This window comes from Bufo gargarizans, chromosome 2, assembly GCF_014858855.1.
Source record: "Bufo gargarizans isolate SCDJY-AF-19 chromosome 2, ASM1485885v1, whole genome shotgun sequence".
NCBI lineage: Eukaryota > Metazoa > Chordata > Amphibia > Anura > Bufonidae > Bufo > Bufo gargarizans.
Window position 1 is genome coordinate 465,506,245 of NC_058081.1, and position 27,175 is coordinate 465,533,419.

The window sequence follows — 27,175 nt, forward strand, 5'->3', positions numbered from 1 at the left end:
TGATTATTTGGTCTATGCTAAGAACTCTGTCCTCAGAAGAGACATACTACCACATTGTCTTATTTTTATAAATTGTTGATCTGTTAGCTAGGTTGCAAATATCCATTTCTTCCCTTTAGGAATAGCTAGTCATATTGGGGTCTTATTAACATTTGGGGTCTGATTGGTGGTCTGATCTGAGGTGTAATGAAAAATATGTTTTTCTTATTGTCCTCCTCTAAAACCTAGGTGCTTCTTATGGGCAGGTGTGTCTTATAGGGCATAAAATACTGTGTGTGTGTATATATATATATATATATATATATATATATATATATAGATAAAATATAATAAATGGCAGCACCAACCTTGGTAAATATTGGAGATTGGGTGCAAGCTCCAGTGGGAATAGTGTCCCAGGATAATATCAATAAAAAACAGAGCAGCACTCCAGTGAAAAAAGAAAAGCTGTTTATTGTAGCTGTAAATAATAATGATAATACATGTGTATACATTTGCACATCAGGTGATTCACCAGATGTACAAATGTATACACATGTATTATCATTATTATTTAATTATCACCTGTATAGGCATAGGTTAATGCTAATTATGTTTGATGATGTCACTTCCTCACACTATAAGTATGTTCAGTTTGTATTGCCACATTGCTTGAGAAAGGCTTCATGTTGGAGCCGAAACGTTGCGTCACCACTGGGTGAATAAACAGCTTTTCTTTTTTCACCTTACTGGAGTGCTGCTCTGTTTTTTATTTATATATATATATATATATATATATATATATATATATATATGTTATTCCTGCAGTATATAAATCTTTTGCTAGAGGTAGTTGTGAGGCAAAGTAACCAAAACATTTCTGGCACAGTTTTTATTTTTTGTTTTTTACAATGTTCACCTGACAGAGTAGATAATGTGATATTTTTATATTTATTTTGGATTTACGCAAAAAATTCTTGAAAACAAATCTTATTTTTGTGTTTCCATTATCAGAAAGGGTCTCATTTTTTGTGGGATGAGATGACGGTTTGATTGGTACCATTTTGGGGCACATATAAATTTTTGATCGCTTGGCATTACACTTTTTGTGATGTAAGGTGATAAAAAATTGCTTTTTTGGCACATTTTTAATTTTTTAATTTTTTACCACGTTCACTAGATGGGTTGGATCACATGCTATTTTCATAGACAAGGTTGTTTCAGACACAGTGATGCCTAATATGTGCATTTTTATTTTTTATTTTATACAATAAAAGCATTTTTTGTGTCTCCATTTTCTGAAAGCCATATTTTTAATGGGGGATTTTTTACGTGGTATATCTGATTAGGTTCAGCTATACCACGGCAAGCCAGATTCCTGTGAAGGCGAGTAATAACCATTGAGACGCTGTCACAGCAGCACAGCGGCCCAATGGTTAGCCCCTTCAATAGAGCGTACCCTAAGGAATGTGGCATGGAATGGGTTAAATGGCCTACATGGGTGGCAATGTTGGCCCTTTCAAGCAGATTGTTAGCTGTGTGCTACAGATGACACTCTGCTCCCCTTGGCCATCCTGAAGGTGGAGGGGGGCTCCGCTCTGCCATCCGGATCGGGGGGGGGGGGGAGTTAGGGTTCTCTGTGCTGCCGTGCCGCCCTGAAGGGGAAGGGGGCTCCGCTCAGCCATTCTGAGCGGGTCGGGGGGCTCTGTGCTACTACGCCATCCTGAAGGGGAGGGGGGCTCCGCTTGGCCATCCTGAAGGGGTGATGGGGTTAATGGGTTTATGTTTCCAGCCTTGACGGGGGGGCGGGAGGGATGCAGGACCGCTGCGCTGGCCATGCAGAACAGGGATAGGGTGGATGTCCCCACATTAACCATTCAAGTATCGGGCCACTGGCCACAGAAGAGCAGCGGCCCGATGGTTAGCCCCTTCCAGACAGTGGTCGCTAAGGACCATAGCATGCAAGGGGTGATGTCTGCAGTTTGAAGCCTGCACCACTCTGTCATCCTGAAGGGGGGGTGTTGTAGAGGAAGACAGAGACACTGTGCACTCCCTTGTGGAGCAAGGAGGAGTTACAGAGAATCCCTTAGATGACGGATTCTCTGTAAACCCACTGAAAGTAGCCTGCTGCGCAAAGGAAGCTTAGCAGGCTGTAGAACCAAAAAAACTAAAAAATAAAAATAAATACAACCAATTGGAGAAATTATTTTCTCCAGAAAATAAATTAATGTTGTTTTTTTTTTGTTTGTTTTTACAAAGGTGTCCATATCCTTTAAAGCATGACAAGTACATTTATCCTTATTAATAAATATTAACCCTTTTAGCAGTAAATTTACTCTTAGCAGTGAGCTACTGGGTATGATGTTGAGGCAGTAACAGGTTCTAGGCAAATTGAGCTGTACTACATCTGTACATTATGTACATGAGCCTATTAAGAGTATTTCTTATTTCTTCTTTAGTGTTGCACAGATAACAGTTCCCATAGTTATCTAAGATCACATTGTTCCTGGCTGCTCTACATTGCTTAGCGCAGCCAATGATTCCCATGTAATTTCTAGTGGTCTCTAAATATGCACACACACAGTTTAATTTACAGAGGGATTAAGGCCTCAAACTGGGTGAACAAATGGTTTTACATGACTTCTGTTGCAGATTATATATGCAGTTCTGCTATGTAAGCTAGATGTCGAGTACCACAATACATGGCACCTTGTTCATTTGTTTGCTGTATTCATACATTTAATTTTGGATCCATAATCAGCTAGAATCCAATGAAAAGAAATAAATCGCATATATAACTATATATAACTTCTTATCCCAACTGTAGTTGAGGCAGCCATTTCTGAAGTCACTGTCTATAACATCTCAGTAAATTATAGTTGTATAAAAATCATAATCTTATGTTGGAACCTGACATTTCCATTGAGATGAATGGCCAGGCTTGGACTGGCCCACAGGGGAACACGTGAGTTCCCTGATAGGCCCCTGAGTAAGGTGGGCCCTTAGTCCTCCACCCCTACACAAGTGGCACATAATGCACTAGATTGTGGACAGGAAGCTCCCTTTTCGCTTCACTGTAAAATGTGCTGACTGGTTGCTTTGTTCATATTTATAGACAGGGAGCTCCTAGGAGGTGGTTATTATATAACTAATCTTTTTTGAAACATGATTACTGGAGTTCAATACAAAATGGGAGGAACCTAACCAGTTATCACCGCTTATCCAATTACAAGTAGTTCCTCTAAGCAGGACCATGGTCACTGGGGTGGAGCTAATGAGACACATTCCTTGAGTCCTGGGCGTTGTTAACAAGCCATTCTGTCTTAGCCAACAGATTAAAATAAAAGGTTAGAGAAGTAATCAGAATTGTTCACCCGGGTGTAGAAAAACCTTGTTGTGATTAAGATTAAGTTCAAGTAATTCGGTGGCCCATTATAGTTTTAGTAAGGAGTAACTTCTTGTCTCATTTTTCTCCTCATAAATAAATAGTGCAAATAAAAATAAGATACGTGTAATATATCTTCCAGCATCACTTCCTTAAGGCTCCTCAAGTGACGGCCCCCCCAACTGCTCAGATCTGTCTTCACTGAAGATGGGCTGTCCCCTGTTGAAGGGAAAAGGAGGAGTTTGTAAGTCAATTACTGCTGGATTTAAATCTAAACTGCTAAGGCTGGGTTCACATAACGTTTTTCCTAGCTGTTTAACGTTTACAAAAAACGTATACGGTAAACGGATGCCTCAGACTGATGCCATAAGGTGGCATGCGTTCCCCATACAGTTTCATTATAAAAAAAAGGATATGGTTTTTTTTTTGTTTTTTTTTTTACCAAGAGCATACACTTTTTTACTGGAATCTGCAGGATACAAGAACGTGGTGTGCTGTGTTTTTGTATCTTTTTTTTTTTGTATGCGTCAAACGGAGGCATAAAACGTGATATGAATGTATAATGTCCTCTATTCCTGCTTCTAAGGTGTCCTACAGAAAGTTTCTCCTCTATGTGTATAAAGGCAGGTCAAATCTTTTTAGACAAGGTGAATGGGACATGGGGGAATGCATTTATCAAATAAAGGAATATCAATCAATCAGACATCAGTTCTCATTTTTGACGGCACCAAACTATTTGGTTGCTATAGGCAACTGCCTCCTTTCCCTCTGCGCTAGTTTCTTTTCCCAGTTTTTCTTGTAAGTGAATATTGGTAAAACATTTTATAACACACATGGACACTAGTGTTCATCTCGATGCTCGGTCGAACACCAGTTCGGCTTCAGCATCTCGATGCTCGGCACATGGTGGAATGTGGCGGAATACAGCATTGCTTGAGTCTCCTCCCAATACGTTTGTTGGCTGCTATGCAACCAATAAACGTGCAGGTAAGTACTGCCCTTCACTGTAATGCCGTAACCATATTGGCATCACAGTGATTGGCTGGCCGGAACAAGTCCTTGGGTGCTATATAGCACCTGAAGACAAGTGTTCAGCTCAGTGTTAGTCAGGGAGAGCTGTGCTGAAGAAGGGAAAGATAGTGTAGGGAGTGAAATCTTCTTTTTTTCATTTGAAAAACTTGTCAGAGACCCAAAAGTCCTTTTAAGGACTATTGTTGTGTGTGGCAGCATTATAGATTTTTAACGCAACCTGCGCTAAATTGCTAAAATTGCTAAAACTTTACAGACCCAAAAGTCCTTTTAAGGTCTGCTGTGTGTGGCAGCAATATCTATTTTTAGTGCATCCTGCATTAAATAGAGCGCAATAGTTAGGCCACTGCAGGCAGCAACATTATCTGCGGTATTTCTCCTGTGTAACGTGTGCGCATGCCAAAAATATCTGTGACATCCAGTGTACTTTTTCCGTAGACAGTGTCCGCTGCGGACAGAGACATTAGCTGCGCTACATCTCCTGTATAATGTATGCACATCCAAAAAATATCAGTGACATCCAGTGTACTTTTTCCATAGACGGTGTCCGCTGTGGACAGTGACATTAGCTTCGCTACATCTCCTGTGTAACGTGTGCACATGCAAAAAATATCAGTGACATCCAGTGTACTTTATCCATAAACGTGTACACTGTCGACAGTGACATTACCTGGGGTACATCTCCTGTGTAACGTTTCCACATCCAAAATACCAGTGAAATTCCCTGTAATTTTATATTAGCCGCTGCTGACATCAGCAATAGTTTGGCCTCTGAAGACAGCAACATTATCTGCACTGCATCTCCTGTGCAACGTGTGCGCATCCCAAAAATATCAGTGACATCCAGTGTACTTTTTCCGTAGACGGTGTCCGCTGTGGACAGTGACATTAGCTGCGCTACATCTCCTGTGTAAAGTGTGTGCATCCAAAAAATATCAGGGACATATAGTGTACTTTTTCTGTAGATGGCGTCCGCTGCGGACAGTGACATTACCTGGTGTACATCTCCTGTGAAACGTTTCCACAAACAAAATACCTGTGACATTCTCTGTAATTTTATATTAGCCGCTGCTGACATCAGCGACAGTATCTGCGGTATTTCTCCTGTGTAAAGTGTGCGCATCCCAAAAATATCAGTGACATCCAGTGTACTTTCTCTGTAGACGGTGTCCGCTGTGGACAGTGACATTAGCTGCGCTACATCTCCTGTGTAAAGTGTGCGCATCCAAAAAATATCAGTGACATCCAGTGTACTTTTTCCGTAGACGGTGTACGCTGTGGACAGTGATATTACCTGGAGTACATCTCCTGTGTAACGTTCCCACGTCCAAAATACCTGTGACATTCCCTACAATTTAAAATTAGCTGCTGCTGACATCAGCGACATTATCTACGGTATATGTCCTGTGTGACGTTTCCACATCCCAAATACCTTTTTTTTGTGTGCATATACTTCCAAATCCTACGCTACTGTACGTGTGACATACTTTCAAGCATATATAACATTTAAAATGAAGAAGGAAAGCAGTAAGGGACAAGGAAATGGCCATGAGGCTGATGATGCAAGCAGAGGCCGTGTGTTACAATACAGTGTTCTGGGAAGCGGCGATGGCGGGGCACGCTCGCTTCATTAGCGCGCCTGGCGTCGCTCATTCCCATGACAACCACAATAGGGCTGAGCACCGAGCTGATCACTTGGCGCTCGGCTGCATCAGAACTCAGGAGTCATGTGACACTGGCCACGTCACATGACTCTAACAGCGCTCTATTTAAACAGGCTAACTCCTGGCCACAGATTGACTGTTATTGAGGTCCTTCCGTCTCATCCTCTGGTCTTGGCGTGCTCTCCTGGTTTGACTTCTCCTTGTCCTGACGAATCTCTGTTTGCCCCTCCGGTTCCTTTTCTGCTCTGGTTTTGACGCGGCTTGTTTGACCTTTCTGTTTATGTGTTACTTGTCTTCCTGCACTATCCTAGTTAAGGGTTTGTCGACCAGTTATCCTTTGTCGTTAGGACTTGTGAGGCAAGTAGGCAGGGATAGGGGTGAGGTTGAAGTTCAGTGGTCACTACCCCACCCCCTGTGTGTGTGACACTGTGATGTTGTGATAGATCACTGTGACCTTTACCCTTTTTCTCCTGATGCATGATGGGGGAGGAGGAGCTGTACCAGGAAGTCAGACAGTGTGTGTGAGGGGAACTGGAAGCAGACACATGAGGCTGAGAAGGGATTACATCTGATAAGGACAGAAGCTGTTGGAATAAGACTCCTCCATGTAAGAATGCCATAATGTTCTGAGTAATAAACCTTGCTCTGGTTAAGTAGTACATCGGCCTGTGTGCGTAACTTGCTGAGCAGATACCGGCAGCATTGCCAGCAGCACCTGAGAGACACAGAGTGTCCAGGGGACATAACAGTGGCGACGAGGATTGTGGATTTTAGCACACATGGCCTTCATAGGGTTTATTCAACCATTTGATCCTGCAGCTGAGTCATGGACCTCCTGGGTGGAGAGGCTGGAACAGTATATGGAAGCGAATAATGTGACTGTTGAAAAGAGAAGTGCAGTTTTTCTCACTGCATTGGGTCAAGCTGCATATGGAACCCTCAGAGACCTTGTTTCTCCAGACAAGCCAGCCTCTAAGTCCCTGCCTGAGTTAATTCAGACGCTACATACACACTACAACCCGAAGCCGTTGGAAATCGCGGAGCGGTTTAAATTCTACGGTAGAAGGCAGCAGGCCGGGGAGGATGTAAAGACATATATCATTGCTTTACGTAAACTGGCTGCCACTTGTCAGTTTGGAGACTACCTACAGACGGCTCTCCGTGACATGTTCGTCATGGGACTCTGCGACCCAGCCATACAGAAACGTTTACTCACAGAACCCGACTTGACTCTGACGAAAGCCACTGACCTTGCTACGGTCATGGAGTTGGCAACACGGGACGCCACCCTACTGAAGGCACCACCTACAACTCCTGCAAGCCAGGGTGAGGAAATATTCCACACTGCTATCACTCAACGCTCGAGACGCCCGTCCCCTGCCACTCAGCTTAAACCTCGCCACCCTAATTCTTCTGTCTCTGGGACCCCGACTTGCTACCGTTGTGGTAACACTACTCACAGTGCGCCTGCTTGCAAGTTCAAGGATGTCGTTTGTTTTCGCTGTGGGAAGACTGGTCATATTGGGCGCGTTTGCCGCAGCTCTCGCTCCCCGAACACTACCACTAAAGATAGACGTAAACAGACATTCCGTGTGGATATGGACAATAACGGTTTTAGCTCTGATGAGGAGACATGTGTCCAGCATGTTGGACTGTTTCGAGTAGCTGGGAGTACTCCGGCGATTAAAGTGGATGTCACACTCAATGGCTGTCTTGTCTCCATGGATGTTGATACAGGGGCAGCTGTGTCTGTCATTTCATGGACTGATTTAAAGGCATCGGGTCTGTCCCTGCCGCTAAAACCTACAAAGCTCACGCTACAAACCTACAGCAAGGAACTACTACAGCCCTTGGGTTATGTAAAGCCCCTTGTTACATTAGGCAACCACAGTCAAAGTCTACGCCTTTATGTTGTAAGGAATGGAGGTCCTCCGCTGTATGGAAGGGACTGGATCAAAGCCCTGGGCATGCCTCCTTTTACCATTGGCCAATGTACATTGCTTTCTAAAGTAGACCATTGGGTGGAATCCCTGAAGTCACGTTTTAAAGAGGTTTTTGAGGACTCTTTGGGCACCGTAAAAGGAAAGATGGCCCACCTCCTCTTGAAGCCTGGTGCTACACCTCGTTTTTGTAAGGCAAGATCAGTACCTTTTGCCTTGCGAAAAAAAGTGGGAGCAGAGCTGGACCACCTATTGGCTGAAAAGATCATAACGAAAGTGGATAGAAGTGAATGGGCATCACCAATTGTGCCTGTCAAGAAAAAGAATGGAGACATTAGGATTTGTGGTGATTTCAGGGTAGCTCTGAACAACCAACTTCTTGTGGATCAATACCCATTGCCTCGACTTGAAGATTTATTTGGCTCACTGGCTGGGGGGCAAAAGTTTACAAAAATAGACTTAAAGCAAGCTTACCTGCAACTGCAAGTACACCCAGATTCACGCCATCTGTTGACCATTAACACTCATAAAGGATTATTCCAGTATAACCGCATGGTTTTTGGCATAGCCCCAGCTCCAGCCATCTGGCAGCGGATCATGGATGAGGTACTGGCAGGAATACCTTTAACCCAATGTCTACTGGATGACATGCTCATCACTGGTCCCACTGATGAAGAACACAGAAAGAATGTTGAAGCTGTGCTAGGGAGACTCCAAAAGTATGGTTTACGTGTCAATCTGTCAAAATGCGAATTTCTCAAGTCTCAACTGGAGTTTTGTGCCCACACGGTGGACCGTCATGGGTTACACACTACTGAAGAAAAGATTAAAGCCCTTACCCATGCCCCTACCCCCCGGAATGTCACCCAGCTCAGGTCCTACCTTGGCCTCCTAAATTACTACCACCGTTTCTTGCCGAACCTAGCGCACCAGCTCTACCCATTACATCGCTTACTGGATGCAAGAGCTAAATGGATATGGACAGACAAATGTGAAGAAGCTTTTCGGCTTTCTAAAGAACTAATTCTGTCTTCTCGAGTTCTGGTCCACTATGATTTAAAGAAACCCGTCATCCTGGCTTGTGATGCCTTGCCTTATGGACTGGTTGCGGTGCTTTCCCATGTCATGCCGGATGGCACGGAGCGCCCCATTTCTTTTGCCTCCAGGTCTTTAACCTCAGCAGAACAAAACTACTCCCAGATTGACAAGGAAGCTTTGGCCATTGTATGGGCCACAAAAAAATTTCACGCGTACGTCTATGGTCGGGAGTTCACACTTATCACTGACCACAAACCTCTGTTGTCAATACTGAACCCTCAGAAAGGAATTTCTACAACAACCGCATCTCGCTTACAAAGGTACGCTTTATTTTTAGGAGCTTATGCTTATTCGATCAGATACCGCTCCCATGATACCCATGGCAATGCAGATGCATTTTCCAGATTGCCACTAAGAGATGACCACCCACTAAGAGAGGTACGTGTAGTGGAAGTACACAGGCCACAATCTTGCATGTCCACCTCCCTGATTGCCAGACATACAGCCACAGATCCTTTCCTGTCTCAGATATTCTCTTATGTTCAGACTGGATGGCCAGGGAGTGTTTCAGGTGACTTTCGTCCGTACTTTGCCAGAAAATGTGAGTATGTGACTAATGCTGGTTGCCTACAATGGGGCAATAGAGTGATTGTACCCCAGTACTTGCAATCAACCATGCTAAGGATACTGCATGAAGGCCATCCTGGTGTGGTGCGCATGAAGCAGCGGGCCCGGAGCTATGTTTGGTGGCCACAAATGGATACAGCAATTGAAGATTATGTTGCTCAATGTCCTGGGTGCTGTCAAGCCCAGCGACCCCAAAAGAGAGGAACCCTGCAACCTTGGCCATGGCCAACAGAACCGTGGTCCAGACTCCATCTTGATTTTGCTGGCCCCATCCAGGGTAAAATGTATTTGATCGTGGTAGATGCACATTCAAAATGGCCGGAGGTTTTTCAAATGCCTTCTATTACCTCAGCTGCTACCATTCTAGTCTTAAGGAAGCTCTTTGCTCAATTTGGCTTGCCTACAGCCATAGTCTCCGACAATGGAACTCAATTTACATCGCATGAGTTTCAATCCTTCCTTAGTGGTTTGGGTGTCCAACACTACAAAACAGCTCCTTATCATCCAGCTTCAAATGGGCTGGCAGAACGATTTGTGCAGTCATTTAAGAAGCACTTACTGTCCACTCTGGACCAGGTTGGACTGTCAGAAGAGAAGCTGCTGGAATTCTTGATCATGTACCGTAACACGAAACACGCTACTACTGGGCTGTCACCGGCTTTTCTTATGTTTGGCAGGCATCTCCGCACCAAACTTGATTTAGTTCGTCCGCAGGAGCAGTCACCAACACCTCCTCCGCCGGGCCGTCTGGGATTCCGTGCCGGTGATCTTGTATGGTCTCAGAATTACAGAGCTTTGCCTCCTTGGCTTCCTGGCGTTATTGATGGAACTCTTGGCAGAAGAATGTACCTTGTCCACCTTTCACAATTGAGGAAACGCATTTGCCGGCCACTAGTGACAAAACCGACCCTTCTTTCTGACCACCCACCAGAGTCTACTCTGAACTCTGCTGGTGACATATGGCATGGTGTCTGGCATGATCCCACAAGTTTACACCCAAACCCTGAACCGGTTGGTGACCATATTCCTGAGGAGCCCGGACATGTGCCTGAAGTTACAGAGACTGATTTGTCTGTGGGACGCCCACTGACATCTCCAGTACCTTTGACTGACTTTATTCCTCCCGGTGCTGTACCTCTGCGTAGGTCTACCCGTCAAAGACGTCAAACGCCTCGCTGGCAAAGTGCTGAAATCTTACGGGACACATTGGAGGTCAGGGAACAGAGACAAAGGGCTCATGAAGTGCTGCGGAAATCACAGAACTGAGTTGGAGATACTACTTGCTGAACTGATCTCGCTTGCCTTGTTATGTTATGTGTTCAACATTTTGTTCTCTTGTTATGTTTTTTTTTTTTTTTTTTTGGGGAGGAAAGGAGGTGTGATGTTGTGATAGATCACTGTGACCTTTACCCTTTTTCTCCTGATGCATGATGGGGGAGGAGGAGCTGTACCAGGAAGTCAGACAGTGTGTGTGAGGGGAACTGGAAGCAGACACATGAGGCTGAGAAGGGATTACATCTGATAAGGACAGAAGCTGTTGGAATAAGACTCCTCCATGTAAGAATGCCATAATGTTCTGAGTAATAAACCTTGCTCTGGTTAAGTAGTACATCGGCCTGTGTGCGTAACTTGCTGAACAGATACCGGCAGCATTGCCAGCAGCACCTGAGAGACACAGAGTGTCCAGGGGACATAACAGACACCGTGGCCCTGGGCGCGTTGAAACTGTGCCTGCTGCCAGAGTACAAGAAAAATAATCATCCATGATACCTAGCTTCATGTTCCAGTTTGCAGGGCGGCGCAGGACAATGCTCTCGAAGTCAGACCAGTGCGAGCAGGTGGTCATTTGGATTGCAGCAGATAATGCTTCCAGTCGGTTAAGCACCACCCTGTCTTCCACCAAGTCCAGTCTCAGTAGCCAAAAGTCTGGTCAACACAATCCTCACCCGATCCTTCTTGCCCCCACCATGGAGAGTCTTGCCAAATAAGTGATCCCACACTATTCCAAGGAGCTATTTTCAGTGTCATTCCTTCATTTGGGCCTTTTGACAAGCCAGCTTGAAGAGGGACATGAGATCTTGTGCCCTGACTCCCAAACTCTTGAGCATCCACAGTCACAAGAAGATGACAGTGGTGAACGGCAATTAGTGTTTCATGAGGTTGATGATGAGGATGAGACACAGTTGTCAATAACTGAGGTTGTTGTTAGGTCAACAAGTCAGGAAGATGAGCAGAGTGAGGAAGTGGAAGAGGAGGTGGTAGACGATGAAGTCACTGACCCAACCAGGGAAGGTGGCAAGCCGAGCGAGGACAGCAGTACAGAGGGCGAGGGATCCGCAGCATCGCAACAGGCTGGAAGAAGCATTGGGGTGGCAAAAGGGAGAAGGCGGGCCACACCAAACAGGCCCGCAACTGATCCCCAGAGCACAGCCTTGCGGAAATCTCCCTTGCCGCGATGTAGGTGCTCCGCAGTCTGGCGCTTTTTTGAAAAAATGTGGATGACAAAAGAATTGTAATTTGCAACCTGTGCCATACAAAAATGAGCAGGGGCATGAACACTAGCAACCTCACCACCAACATGGTCCGCCACATGGCATCAAAGCACCGTAATAGGTGCACCAAACGCCTGGGTCCACAATCTGTGACTGTGGGTCATACCACTGCCTCCTCTTACCCTGTGTTAAGTGCTGGCCAATCCTCTGTCGAAGGTGCAGGCCCAGATGCTTCCTGCCCTGCACCTGGACCTTTGCAAGCACCATCAGCGACCATATCCACTTCCGTGTCCCAGCGCAGCATACAAGTGTCCTTACCCCAGGCATTTGAATGCAAGCACAAATACAAAGCCACAAACCCACAGGTCATAGCACTAAATGTGCAACTTTCCAAATTACTGGCCGTGGAAATGTTGCCATTTATGCTTGTGGACACTGAGGCCTTCCGCAGCCTGATGTCGGCAGCCGTCCCTTGTTACACAGTCCCCAGCTGCCACAATGTTTTGCAGAGTGCCGTGCCCGCCTTACACCAACATGTGTCTCGTAACATCACACGTGCCCTTACCAACTCAGTTACTGGGAAGGTCCACTGAACTACTGACACGTGGACTAGTGCTTTCGGCCAGGGACGTTACATTTCCCTGACGGCACACTGAGTGAACATTGTGGAGGCCGGGAGTGAGTTGTACCCTGGGATTGCACAGATGCTACCCACGCCAAGGATTGCGGGCCCTACTTCCATCGGGGTTTCTGCCACCACCTATGTTAGTGGCTCTAACCCCCACTTCTCCTCCTCCGCCTCCTTCGCCTCCTCTTCCACTTCCACCTCAGAATTATCCTCTTGCAGCACCAGTCAGCCATCAGTCGCTATCTGGAAGCAGTGTAGCACTCCAGTGGGGAAGCGGCAACAGGCCGCACTTAATCTGATCTGCTTAGGTGATAAACAGCACACCGCTGAAGAGCTGTGGCAGGGGATAAGAAACCAGACTGAGTTGTGGCTCTCACCACTCAACCTAGAACCAGCATTGCTGTGTCTGATAATGGCCGTAACTTGGTGGCAGTTTTGGAGCTCGGCAAGCTCAAACACAACCCATGCCTAGCCCACGTCTTAAACTTAGTGGTTCAGAAGTTTCTCAAAACCTACCCCAATTTGCCTGAGCTACTGGTGAAGGTGCACCACGTGTGTGTCCATTTCCGCAAGTCATCGACAGCTTACATCGGTCTGTCTTACAGTTGCCAGTTTAGCTACTGTTGTGCGACGTGAGCACGCACTGGAACTCCACGTTGCACATGTTGGCCAGGCTTTGTGAGCAGCAGAGGGCAGTAGTGGAATACCAGCTGGTTGTCACCTTTCTAGTCAGATTTCGCTCTTTACAAGAGCGGAGTGGGTATGGATGTCTGACCTCTGTGAGGTTTTAAGAAACTTTGAGGAATCAACACAGATGGTGAGCGGTGATAATGCTATTATTAACATCACCATCCCACTTCTGTGTCTACTCAAATGCTTGCTGCTCACAATTAAGGCCGACACTTTGCATGTGGAAGAGGTCAAAATGGGAGAAGACATTACACAGGGTGATAGCCAGACCACCCTCAGTTCGTCCTCTCAGCGCAAATTAGATGAGGAGGAGGAGGGAGGAGCAGAAGACGGTTGCCTCTGCTACAGAGAGTAGTACCCATGGAAGTTTAACTCCTTATGGGCCAGGCTCATTTTCACCTTAAAGGGGTTTTACCATCTCGCAGATTCATTCTCACCTGCAGCCTAACTGCTGTTCACTTCCTGGGTTCTTGCTTCTGAGGCTGGGCGGGCTTAGGCAGTTTGATTGATGTGCTGCCACACCTCCTTATGACATCACTCCCATTCCTGCTCATTCATGTAGCTACAGTAGTATGAGTCATCAGCCTGCAGTGTGATGTTGCCCAACCAATCAGAGATCACTTTCATCTCTCTCTCTGAACGTCTTCTCGCTGCAGGTCAGTCTCTGATGTCCACGCTGCAAACAGAGAATGCGCGGCTCTGATTTAGATGCGGCCACCGGAATAAAGCTTTGCGCGTGTGTGGCCTCCCAGCGGCGTGCACGTTCATGTAATTAATGAGCAGCCGGCCAGGGGAAAGAAGTGCTTCTTCTGCGCAAGAGCAGCCCATGGAAGCGGTGGCCGTAACTAGGGGGAACCAAAGTGCAACACTGGGTAGAATGGAAGTAATTTTATCAAGAAAGGTGGGAATTTGATAACAGATCATAATTGCTAAAATGATCACGGGCACATCAATAACAAATTAAACTATGATGATTGTGATGGGAATACCCCTTTAAAGGGACACTGACAGGGCCAATAAGCATATTGAGGTCTATATATGTGACTACAGGTCTTATACAGGGTATTACAATCATATAAGTATCCCCCCTGTCCACATTATACAAACAGTAAACTTTAAGTTTTATAACCTGCTCCAAGGTCTGCAATCTGCCCAAGGGGCGGCGTTTCACTTCTCTTACGCCCAGCCAGCCTCCCCAACTGCCGATTTGAAGCGCCGCCCAGCTCATGAATATTCAGTTTGCTGGGCGGCTTCTGCGGTCCCCGCTCTGAAGCGCTTCGCTTAACAGTGCCCTGCGCATGCGCCGGATCTTGTGAAGTCGGGGACAGTAAGCGCCGCCCAGCGAAGTGAATATTGATGAGCTGGGCGGCGCTTACTGTACCGGAATGACATTTTATTTTTTGGGGATCTTACAAGGCTTAAAAGTTTAGAAGCAAATCTTGAACTTTTTCTGAAATTTTCGAAAACCCACTTTTTCAGGACCAGTTCAGGTCTGAAGTCACTTTGTGAGGCCTACATAATAGAAACCACCCAAAAATTGCCCCATTTTGGAAACTACACCCCTTAAGGTATACAAAACTGATTTTACAAACTTTGTTAACCCTTTAGGTGTTCCAGAAGAATTAATGGAAAATAGAGATACAATTTCAAAATTTCACTTTTTCAGATTTTCCTTTTTTTTTTTTTTCCAGTTACAAAGCAAGGGTTAACAGCCAAACAAAACTCAATATTTATGGCTCTGATTCTGTAGCTTACAGAAACATCCCATATGTGGTCGTAAACCGCTGTACGAGCACACGGCAGGGCGCAGAAGGAAAGGAATTCCATACAAATTTTGGAAGGCAGATTTAGCTGGACAGTTTTTTTTTACACCATTTCCCATTTGAAGCCCCCCTGATGCACTCCTAGAATAGAAACTCCAAAAAAGTGACCCCATTTTAGAAACTACGGCATAGCGTGGCAGCTTTGTTGGTACCAGTTTAGGGTACATATGATTTTTGTTTGCTCTATATTACACTTTTTGTGAGGCAAGGTAACAAGAAATAGCTGTTGGCACAGTTTTTATTTTTTATTAAAACATTCATCTGACAGGTTAGATCATGTGGTATTTTTATATTTAATATGTATACTTTTTTATTTATGACTTTTTACTGACTTTTTTTGTGATGTAAGGTGAAAAAAAAATTGCCTTTTTTACACCGTTTTATTTTTATTTTTTTACGGTAATCGCCTGAGGGGTTAGGTCATGTGCTATTTTTATAGAGCAAGTTATTATGGACGTGGTGATACCTAATATGTATACTTTTTTTTTTATTTATGTACATTTTACACAATGATTTCATTTTTTAAACAAAAAAAAATCATGTTTTAGTGTTTCCATAGTCTGAGAGCCATAGTTTTTTTCATTTATTGGGAAATTATCTTGGGTAGGGTCTCATTTTATTTCCGGGATGAAATGACGGTTAGATTGGTACTATTTTGGTGGGCATACGCCTTTTTGATCCCTTGCTTTTTGTGATGTAAGGTGACAAAAAAATTGTTTATTTAGCACAGTTTTTATTTTTTACGGTGTTCATCTGAGGGGTTAGGTCATGTGATATGTTTATAGAGCTGATAGATACGGACGAGGGGATACCTAATATTTCCCCCCCTATTTTTTACCAATTTTTTTTTAACTTTATTTGGGTAAATTTTTGTTTACTTTTACTTGAAACTTTTAATGTTTTGGGGGAAACTTTACTTTTTCAACTTTTTTTACTTTATTTTTTGTCTCACTTTGGGACTTCAACTTTTGGGGGTCTAATCCTTTTTACAATGCATTCCAATACTTCTTTATTGGAATACATTGGCTGTATGAGTAATAATGTGTGTATTACTCATACAGCTTTCTGCCTGTGAGATGCAGGAAACTGGATCTCACAGGCTCTTCACCGGAAGGCAGCGCCGATGCATAAGGAAGGCATTGCGCTGCCTTCCATGCCATTGGGTCCCCCCTACAGCCGCATGGGGACCCGATCGCACTGCCGCCCGCCGCTGCTGCAACATGTAAAAGCCGCAAACCGCAGGTCTGAATTGACCTGCGGTTTGCGGCGATCGCCGACATGGGAAAAGGTCACGGAGGGGTCATTGACCCATTGACCCAAATGGCATTAGTTTGCATACATTTTGACAGATTCCAGCGACGGAACTGCCTGCCGGAATCCTCTGCCGCAAGTGTGAAAGTATATAAACTTGAACGGAAAGGAAGAAAGATCCAGCACCTTGTTTTTCTTGCTTGACGTTTATTCCACAAACCAAATGTACAGCGGTGATAGAAACCTCCAAAAATAAGCCCCAGTACGGTCTACATGTTTCGAACCAGATGGTTCTAGTTAGGAGGTCATGATTAAGAACCATCTGGTTCGAAACATGTAGACCGTACTGGGGCTTATTTTTGGAGGTTTCTATCACCGCTGTACATTTGGTTTGTGGAATAAACGTCAAGCAAGAAAAACAAGGTGCTGGATCTTTCTTCCTTTCCGTTCAAGTTTATATGCTTGGGTCTCATCCCATCCGTGCACTCTTAAAACTGTTGATGCAGGTGAGCTGGACTTTTACTATTATTTGTTGAAGTGTGAAAGTACCCTTACTGCTTGTTCACCCTTCTCAAACCCTGCTACAAAGAGAACTTCTCATCTCTCATTCATGTGGTGAAGAGGACGAGCAAAATGGTGCAATACCAGAAGGTCCTTGTGGAAAGAATTCCGACAACGCTGGCAGCAGAATACGTAGTTCCTTGATCAACCGAGGAGGGGAGACGAGGGGAACACACAGCAGTTCTAACAGAGGCAGGGCAACACTCTCCAAAGCCTGAGACAGTTTCATGACACCTCGCAAGCACCCTCACCCTGATGCGTGGCCTAGTGCCACAAGGAGGGAAACATTTTGGAAGATGGTGAAGGAGTACATAGCAGACCGTGTCAGCGTCCTCAATGATCCCTCAGTGCCTTGCAACTGCTGGGTGTCCAAGCTGGACATGTGGCACGAACTGGCACTCTACACCTTGGAAGTGCTGGCCTGCCGTGCCGCCAGCATTTTGTCAGAGCAGGTATTTAGTGCTGCTGGGGGTATACTAACTGATAAGTGCATCCGCCCGTCAACTGAAAATGCTGACAGGTTGACTCCACCAGAGGAAAGCTGCTGAACATAAAGGCACTTTAAATGTGTTGTTTATAATGTACTAAATACACTGTATTCCCATGCACCCCTTCCACCACAAAAAAGGGTATATGGTTCAATCTTCCTTTTCTTGTCCTCCTCCTCTTCTTCCTACATATAAACATGCTAATTAGTCTGCCCTTGCTCCTAATGTTGTTGAGGGTAAGTTCACCTGCAGGCCCTCGCCTATAATGTTTTAGAGGGTCAGCTCACCAGCAGGCCCTCGCCTACAATCTTTTAGAGGGTCAACTCACCTGCAGGCCCTCACATATAATGTTTTAGAGGGTCAGCTCACCAGCAGGCCCTCACCTACAATATTTTAGAAGGTCAGCTCACCAACAGGCCCTCACCTACAGTCTTTTAGAGGGTCAGCTTACCAGTAGGCCCTCGCATGTAATGTTTTAGAGTGTATGCTCACCAGCAGGCCCTCACCCATAATCTTTTAGAGGGTCAGCTCACCAGCAGGCCCTTGCATATAATGTTTTAGAGGGTCAGCTTACCAGCAGGCCCTCACCTATAATCTTTTAAAGGGTCAGCTCACCTGCAGACTGTTGCATTTAATGCTTTAGAGGGTCAGCTCAGCAGCAGGCCCTTGCCCATAATGTTTTACAGGGTCAGCTCACCAGCAGGCCCTCGACCATAATTTTTTCAATGGTTAGTTAAGCAGCAGGCACTCACTGATAATTTTTTCAATGGTTAGCTCAGCAGCAGGTACTCGTCCATAATGTTTTCGATGCTCAGATCAGCAGCAGGCACTCGTCCATAATTTTTTCGATGCTCAGATCAGCAGCAGACTGCCCGATCCCCTGAAGACGCCATGTAGATGGCAAAACATGTTGGGGGGCAGTATTTAGATTTTTAGACTACAGCAAACCAAGTAAATGTTTGCGATCCACTGAGTAACTAAAAGGTAGCTTAGGAAACTGCGCCGTCACCAGTATTCCAATACATAAACGGAATGAGCGAAAGCATATAGCCAATAGGCAGCAAGCGCAGACAATGTACGGCTACCAAATAACAGTTACCAGCAGGGGTAACCCAGTTACAAAAATGTATCAAAATTAAGAGATACACTACAGCTATCAGGCAGCATCGATAGAAACAGCGCTGTCACAAGAACCACAGCAGAACAAATGCAAATAAGAAACTGCCAGCCATAAGACAACAAGGATAATGAATATGCAATAATTAGATATCAGATAGATATCTAGTAGCTAGCAGGTAGTTTAGCAAACAATTGCGCCGCCACTAGAACCATAATGTATGAAATCAATGAGCGTAAGCAGACAGTTTTGAGGCAGTAAGTGCAGCAATTGAATAGCTACCAAACAATAGCTACAAGTTAAAGCAATACAGCTATAGAAATAGATATTAAGAAATAGACATTGAATAGCGATCAGGCAGCACAGTGGAGAATAACCGTGCTGTCATTAGATTCAGAGTAAAGTAAACGCATATCTAAAAGAAGACAGCTAAAAGCAAGCAAGTGCAATAGAATCGCTGCCACAGTAATGATGGCTGCTGAAAGTGAAAAAGACTGTGCTGTGCTCAATTGGCCTGCCAACTCTCCTGACCTGAACCCCATAGAGAATCTGTGGGATATTGGGAAGAGAAAGTTGAGAGACGCAAGACCCAACACTCTGGATGAGCTTAAGGCCGCTATCGAAGCATCCTGGGCCTCCATAACACCTCAGCAGTGCCACAGGCCGATTGCCTCCATGCCACGCCGCATTGAAGCAGTCATTTCTGCAAAAGGATTCCCGACCAAGTATTGAGTGCATAACTGAACATAATTATTTGAAGGTTGACTTTTTTTGTATTAAAAACACTTTTCTTTTATTGGTCGGATGAAATATACTAATTTTTTTAGATAGGAATTTTGGGTTTTCATGAGCTGTATGCCAAAATCATCAATATTAAAACAATAAAAGGCTTGAACTACTTCAGTTGTATGTAATGAATCTAAAATATATGAAAGTCTAATGTTTATCAGTACATTACAGAAAATAATGAACTTTATCACAATATGCTAATTTTTTTAGAAGGACCAGTACATACCTCACATATACCATATATACATGCAAGCATACTCTTATGTTGCTATTCAGCCTTTTGGTTTATTCTCATAAAAGGTTTAAAGATGTGTGATAATGTATGGTGAATGGATCTTGCTGCTGCAGAACCTCACTAATAAAACCAATGATCTTATCAGTCCATCAATAGTCTATCCACACAATACAAAGCCCTCATAGAACCACAGAGATGTTGTATTAACTGGAGCAGTGTCCTTTACAGAACTGGACGTGATAACACACCACCGAGCTGCTGATGGATCCTGCCGGGCAATGGAGAAAGCATCTAATGGAAATCTGAATTTCTCTATAGCTATATAGGTTATCGCTTTATATAGGTCAGTCCCTCCAGTTGTGGTCCCAAGATCTGTTCGTGGGGACTATGTTGTTGCAGGATTCTACATGTTTCAAGCACATCCTGTGATCACTATCAGGAAACTGATTTATGCATCAGAGAAGCTCATTAAATTAGAAGCAAGGAGGGAACGAGAGGGAATCCATTTATGGAACCCCCGTCCCATGTGCTTTCCTGCATTTCAAACAGCTTGTTCTCTATAGTGAATAGTGTGTGTGATATCCTTTGCTTATTATGCTAACATGCTACCAACAGAAAAAACTATAATGACTGCTTAATGACAGGACAAACCAATCCTTTCTGTTTTTGAGTCAAAATCTAGTCTTTAGGGTAGACCCACCATTCAGACATAGTCAGACATAGTAAATGTATTTCTATAGAGATAGCATGCTCTGCAGTCCTGTACATCACATCTGTCTCCATTGGGGCTCACAATCTAGATTAAAGGGGTTATCGGGGTTCAGAGCTGAACCTGAACATACCCCCTTCTTCCCCCATACAGCCCCTCTGAGTTGAGCATCAGAGCATCTCATACCCCCATACTCTTCCTTGCCCTGCGCTGTATAGCGCAGGGCAAGGGCTTTTTCTTAAGATCTGGTGACGTACTGGGCTAAGCTAGACAGAGGCTTCCACCTAGCCGTGAGCCCCGGTGACATCACCAGGACTATTGGGTCGGCTATAGCACTGCCCTAGCCTGCAAAACTAGCTAGGGCAGCATTAAAGACTGCCCATTAGTGCCGGTGACGTCACAGGGCTCACTGCTAGGTGAAAGCCTCCACCTAGCAGTGTAAAAAGGTAAAAAAAAACTGCCCTTGTCTTGCTGTGATGCAGCACAGGACAATGGCGAGCCTTGGAGAATGGAATGCTCTGATGCTCAACTCAGAGGGGCTGATTGGGGGAAGAAGGGGTTACGTCGGGGTTCAGCTCCTTTAACATAGCAGTGTGTTTTTACACAGTGGGAGAAAGCTAGATTATCCCGATGAATCTCCCTTTAAACCTGGGGATGCATCCATGCAGCTCTTTCCCTTGCTTCGATCTGGACTCAGGATCCCAGTGATGGCGTTTTACAGTACTACCCACTGAGCATAGTCAAGTAATGGACCTTTTTTTTTTTTTTTTTTTTTTTTTTTTTAAGTTTTATTTTCCTTTCGGTAAAACATACATTGTAACAGTACGCCAACAGAGGCGTAAATCGGTACCATACACATTATCATAGAGGCACAATATTGTACATAACGGATTTAGGATAGAAATCCTTACAGAAAAGGAAAGAGTTACTCCATAAACGCAGCTTGCATTCCATAGGTTAGTGCATATAAGACAGTATCGAGGCATGGCTGCTTAGGCGGAGTGTCAATGCAGCTAGAGGGAGAAACCCCAAAGTAATCTGACACAACTTAGTGACCTCGTACCCTATATGTGTATGAGTCATATATGGCTCGCAGCCGGGAGGGGACAGACATCTCCATCTACCAGTAATTTACCAAGCAGAACTGGTAAAAATCTAAATTAGTAATGGACCTCTTAATCATATCTGTAGGAAATGTTTTCAGGGGTCCATGTTATAAACTTGTGGCTTACAAGGTCAACACTTGCACTGATCTCTGAGACCAGGTTGACCACATGGGCAAGTGTGGTATGTATATATTTATTTTACTCTCTTATATAGCGCTGACATCCTCCACATCAACCTGTCCTTAATGGGGATCACAATCTAAGGTCCCTATCAGTATGTCTTTGGCGTGTGGGAGGAAACCCGCGTAAACACGGGGAGAACATACAAACTCAATGCAGATGTTTATCCTTGATAAGACTCAAACCTATGACCCCGACGCTGCAAGGCACCAGTGCTAACCACTGAGCCACTGTGCCTAGTGGTGGCCGGGGCTATAGGATCGCACATAGTCACGCACACACAGCAGCTTCTGTCCTGTCCACCTTCTATCTGCACTGCAGCGTGACCCTTGGATACGAGCAGTGTCTAAAGTGATGGAAAAATGAATCCAGCCAGCAAAGGAGGCAATATGGCCAATCACAATGCATTAGTGTTAACGTTCTCTACATGATAAATGCCACTTGCTGGAGTGAGAAAACCCCTTTAAGGGGAGATTTATACTGGGTTTACCTGCATTTACACCCCTCCAAATAGTTTCTATCCTGACATATAGCATATAATCAATATTAAACCCTGCAAATGCACCCCCATTAAGTGATATTCAAGTGAAACTATATATTATCAACATATTACGCAAATAAAAAATGTGCCCTTTTTAAGTCATTTTCCCCGCGTCTATCAGGTAGTAATTCGGTTCCTTATAAAGGAGAGGAGATGTAGGCAAGATGTGAACTTGGTGCTCCTCAGACGAGGGTGGCAGGGGTCTAGCAGCAGAAGGTCACATTTGTGTATCTCTGCCCAGGGTCGGGGGCACGCTTCTCCTCACATGCCAGGTAAGCTGCCAGGATGGAAGCCAGCTTGCCTAGATGCAGTGCTCACTTCCCACACCCCCTCCTCCACTCCCACATCAGCCTCCGTGTCAGCAGCAGCAGCAGCTTCCAGACTAGTGGCTGCTGCCCGCACCGAGCACAGGCAACGCAGGCGTTCATTGCCAGCTCCGAGCACTGTGCCCACCGCTCGCCGGGGTGGGAGGAGGTAACTGGGTTGCCTAAAAGTTGGGGAGGGGGGACTTGTCCCCCCTGTCCCTTCCATTGTTTGCTCCTATGTCTGTAGCGAGCGAGCACTGCTCCTCTTTGATGTTGTACTGAGCTATGCGCATGCGCGGCACTTCAGAATTACTGCACTGGTCACAATAAGTTGGATGTCTTCTGCTCTTCACCTAAATCATATCAAAAAGCTAAAGGGATGTTGAGAATCAAGAGAAAAGGTTACGTTGGGATCTGGTCATTCCAAGTTATAATTGCTATGGTCTGTGCACAAAGGTAAGTGATTTCCGATGAGGGGGGCATGCACTTGGATTGGACCCTAGTGTCCCTGTGTGCTGGGGGGGCATACATTCATGTATTGCTTTGTGTTTTAGTGCCAATGACCCCAGCAATATGTCAGTGGTAAAGGAGACCGTTGATAGACTCTTGAAGGGCTATGACATCCGTCTGAGGCCAGATTTCGGAGGTAAATGACCTGATCTCTAGTTTTTGGGCTGAATTTTCGGTGCAGGTGCAATGATAATACTGATCTGTAGCAAACTTGAACCCTTCCCATCCCCTGCACTGTTCCTCTCCCCTCTGTACTATCTCGTACAAGGCATTGACCATTGCCATTAATATTTTAGCTGATCAGTCCCGTCTAATCATGATGAGCTTCCAGCATGCTATATTAAGGTTCCAGACGCATTCGCCTTGTATATTCTCATTATCTGGGACTACACTTACAAGGAGTTTGAATGCAGCTGTAATATGCATGGGCTGGAAGCATTTGGGCTATATGGTCAATGTCCCTGGTTGTCTGTGTATTCCTAGTCCTAATGGGGATCCACACAGAGGTGTGCATGCCCATGGGATGGAAGCATTTGGACTATATGGTCAATGTCCATGATTGTGTATTCCTAGTCCTAATGGGGATCCACACAGAGGTGTGCATGCCCATGGGATGGAAGCATTTGGACTATATGGTCAATGTCCCTGGTTATCTGTGTATTCCTAGTCTTGATGGGGATCCACACAGAGGTGTGCATGCCCATGGGCTGGAAGCATATGGGCTATATGGTCAATCCCAATGTCTCTGATTGTCTGTGTATTCCTAGTCCTAATGGGGATCCACACAGAGGTGTGCATGCCCATGGGCTGGAAGCATTTGGGCTATATGGTCAATCCCAATGTCCCTGTTTATCTGTGTATTCCTAGTCCTAATGGGGATCCACACAGAGGTGTGCATGCCCATGGGCTGGAAGTATTTGGGCTATATGGTCAATCCCAATGTCCCTGGTTGTCTGTGTATTCCTAGTCCTAATGGGGATCCACACAGAGGTGTGCATGCCCATGGGATAGAAGCATTTGGGCTATATGGTCAATGTCCCTGATTGTCTGTGTATTCCTAGTCCTAATGGGGATCCACACAGAGGTGTGCATGCCCATGGGATGGAAGCATTTGGGCTATATGGTCAATCCCAATGTCCCTGAATGTCTGTGTATTCCTAGTCCTAATGGGGATCCACACAGAAGTGTGCATGCCCATGCCCAACCAGTAGCAGTCAGGAAGGAGTTAAGTTCTTCGAGTTCTCACTGTGGTCCTCACTGTTGGCTTTCCAGGTCCTCCTGTGGCCGTCGGTATGAACATAGATATCGCTAGTATAGACATGGTGTCCGAAGTCAACATGGTAAGTCCTTTTTATATCTCTGAGAACGAGGGGAAGAAGGATTTGGGGGAATGTGTCAGAGACTCAGATATGAGATCCAGCTGTCCCTCATTTCTGGATGGGATGACTTCATTGCAATGTGCTGAATGCAGAGGACTATCGCTGTCCTAACACCTAGCAGCGTCCACTGTGGCACATTATTAGTTTGTATGGACTTATCCGAGCCCCTATTGACTGGCACTTAATACTGTCACCAGAGCTAGGGGAATCGATCTGCCAGGCTGGAGACCAGCAGTGGATCGGGCTGATTCACCCCCGGGGGCACTCTTACACATTTGCTCATCTCTGACAGTTACTTTCGGTGTAGAGTAGCTGGTGATCACTTACTTGAAATTCAAGAAGCAGCTTTTGACTTGCTGACTTCATGCAATAGCACCCCCTGCTGACACATGTGTCGTGCTGCAGGTCATGGACAAATCGGCTTTCAGTCCCTGGTGCTCTATTAGGGCAGAGGCTTCTTGTATGAGACTTACACAAGTTTTATTTCTTTGTAATTTATAATTTTTAGATTTTAGCATTTATTGTGTCTGTATGTTACATTTTACTGTTTTTAGAATGACCTCTGAGCAGCAGTTACAGATTGAGGGATAACATGTTGTATCACTCATGTACCAATGTCACTGTGCAGCGTGCTTCAGCTATTCAAAGGCTGCCTATCATTTAACCTCTTATTGGCTGGATAGATAGGAATATTGTTCCCCCTGATCTGTGCATTGGTGTGCAATGTCTTCTACACAATTGTACTTACGTACATAAATACCGATAGAGAAGTAGATAGATAGATATGAAATAGATATAATAAAGATAGATAGATGATAGATAGATACATAGATATGAGAAATATAGATACATAGATATGAGATAGATAGAAGATAGATAATAGATAAACAGATAGATAATAGATAGATAGATATGCCATTGATAGATATAAGAAAAATAGATAGATAGATAGATACATAAATATGAGATAGATAGAGATAGAGATACATATATAGATAAATATATAAATATGAGATAGATAGAAAGATAGATAATAGATAGAAAGGAAATTGATAGATATAAGAAAGATAGATAGATGATAGATAGATAGATACATAGATATCAGATAGATAGATATTAGATAGCTAGATAGAGATAGATAGAGATACATAGATAGATATCAGATAGATAATAATAGATAGAGATAAATAGATAGATATCAGATAGATAAATATATAAATATGAGATAGATAGATAGATAGAAATAGAGATACATAGAGATAAATAGATAGATAAATAAATATATAAATATGAGATAGATAAATATGAAATAGACAGTTAATGATAGATACTGTAGATAGATAGATGGGTAGATAGATAGATAGATAGATAGACAGATATATATGATATAGATAGATAGATAGATAGATAGATGATAGATAGATATTAGATAGATAGATAGATAGACAGACAGATATATATGATATAGATAGATGATAGATAGATAGATAGATTATAAATAGATAGAAGATAGATAGATAGAAGATAGATAGATGATAAATAAATAGATAGATAGAAGATAGATAGATAGATAGATAGATGATAAATAGATAGATAGATAGAAGATAGGTAGCTAGATGATAAATAGATAGATAAATGCACAGATAGATAGCTTCCTAGTGGAACGGGATCCATGCAGGCTGCTCCTACAGAGATTTCCTGGTTGGATAGATATAATGACAGCAGTTTTCCTTGCAGTAGGATTTCCGTTGACCATTTCTGTACGCTTTCTCCACGTTTATGCGGTTGGCATGACCGATATTTGAGACCCTTTTACCTGATATTTTGTTGTTTTCTTCACTCAGGTTGCTTTCTGTCATGGCTCACATGTTCTCATTGTGTCTTCATGCATGCTAACTATTTGTGATTGATTTCCTGGAGATTTCACAGATCATGTGATGTCATTGGGTCTTTCCCAGAGATTTCATTCCGGTACTAGAACAGAACAATCCAGTACACACAATGAGTGTTGGCAACCAGACCATAGAGCTACAAATAGTTGAAGGAATGGTTTCCCCTTAAAGCATATGTGCTTTCCTATACTTGATGCTTCATCTTGAGACGCAGGGGCAGCGTATGTGCCGCTATAGTAAGTGATGCTTCAAGAAGTCCATAGAAGTATGGAGATCTACCGGTGGCATCCATAGGCACCATACATGTTGGTAGAAACCACCCATGCAAAATGAATTCATCTGGAAGTCTGAAGAATTGCTCCGATGAATTTCAGAATGCAGCCATGGGATCCATTCCACTGAATGGGAAACCATGACACCCATGGGTCCACTGGTAGTGGTAGACAGTCCTTCCTGTGGATCTCAGCTTTAGCTAATAAATGGGGGAGAGCCCTGTGTGGATGCCCCCATGATGTCCTACTATATGGAACAAAGCCTTTTATTCACGCAGACTACCGTATAATAGGAAAGTATAATGACCAAGTAAAAAACGTGTGCGTCCCTTACAGGGTATGGGTTTGTGTAGTCATGCTGCGTTCAGAAGGGGCAGAATCCCTGCCGTTCTTATTCTGCACGGTACAGTCCAATGTTAAAGGATGACATTTCACCATTCCATATCATGGCATTGTTGCGGCTGTCAGCTACAGGTTTCACCATTTGCAATGGGCAGGGTGAAATCCACGGCACAATCTTCATGTAACCCAAGACTGAACATTTC

The 27,175-nt window shown here is 44.3% G+C and overlaps 1 protein-coding gene across 2 annotated transcripts in view; it reads left to right on the plus strand.

The window, feature by feature from the left end:
• Nucleotides 1-22,913: 22,913 nt before the first annotated feature.
• Nucleotides 22,914-27,175, plus strand: part of GABRB2 (gamma-aminobutyric acid type A receptor subunit beta2) — a 532,994-nt gene continuing 528,732 nt past the window's right edge. For both annotated transcript variants that reach the window (XM_044277835.1, XM_044277836.1), the window contains exons 1-3: nt 22,914-23,033; nt 23,132-23,223; nt 24,360-24,427. In XM_044277835.1, coding sequence (XP_044133770.1) covers nt 22,957-23,033; nt 23,132-23,223; nt 24,360-24,427 — 237 coding nt within the window. In that variant the 5' untranslated portion in view covers nt 22,914-22,956. The remainder of the gene's footprint in view (nt 23,034-23,131; nt 23,224-24,359; nt 24,428-27,175) is intronic.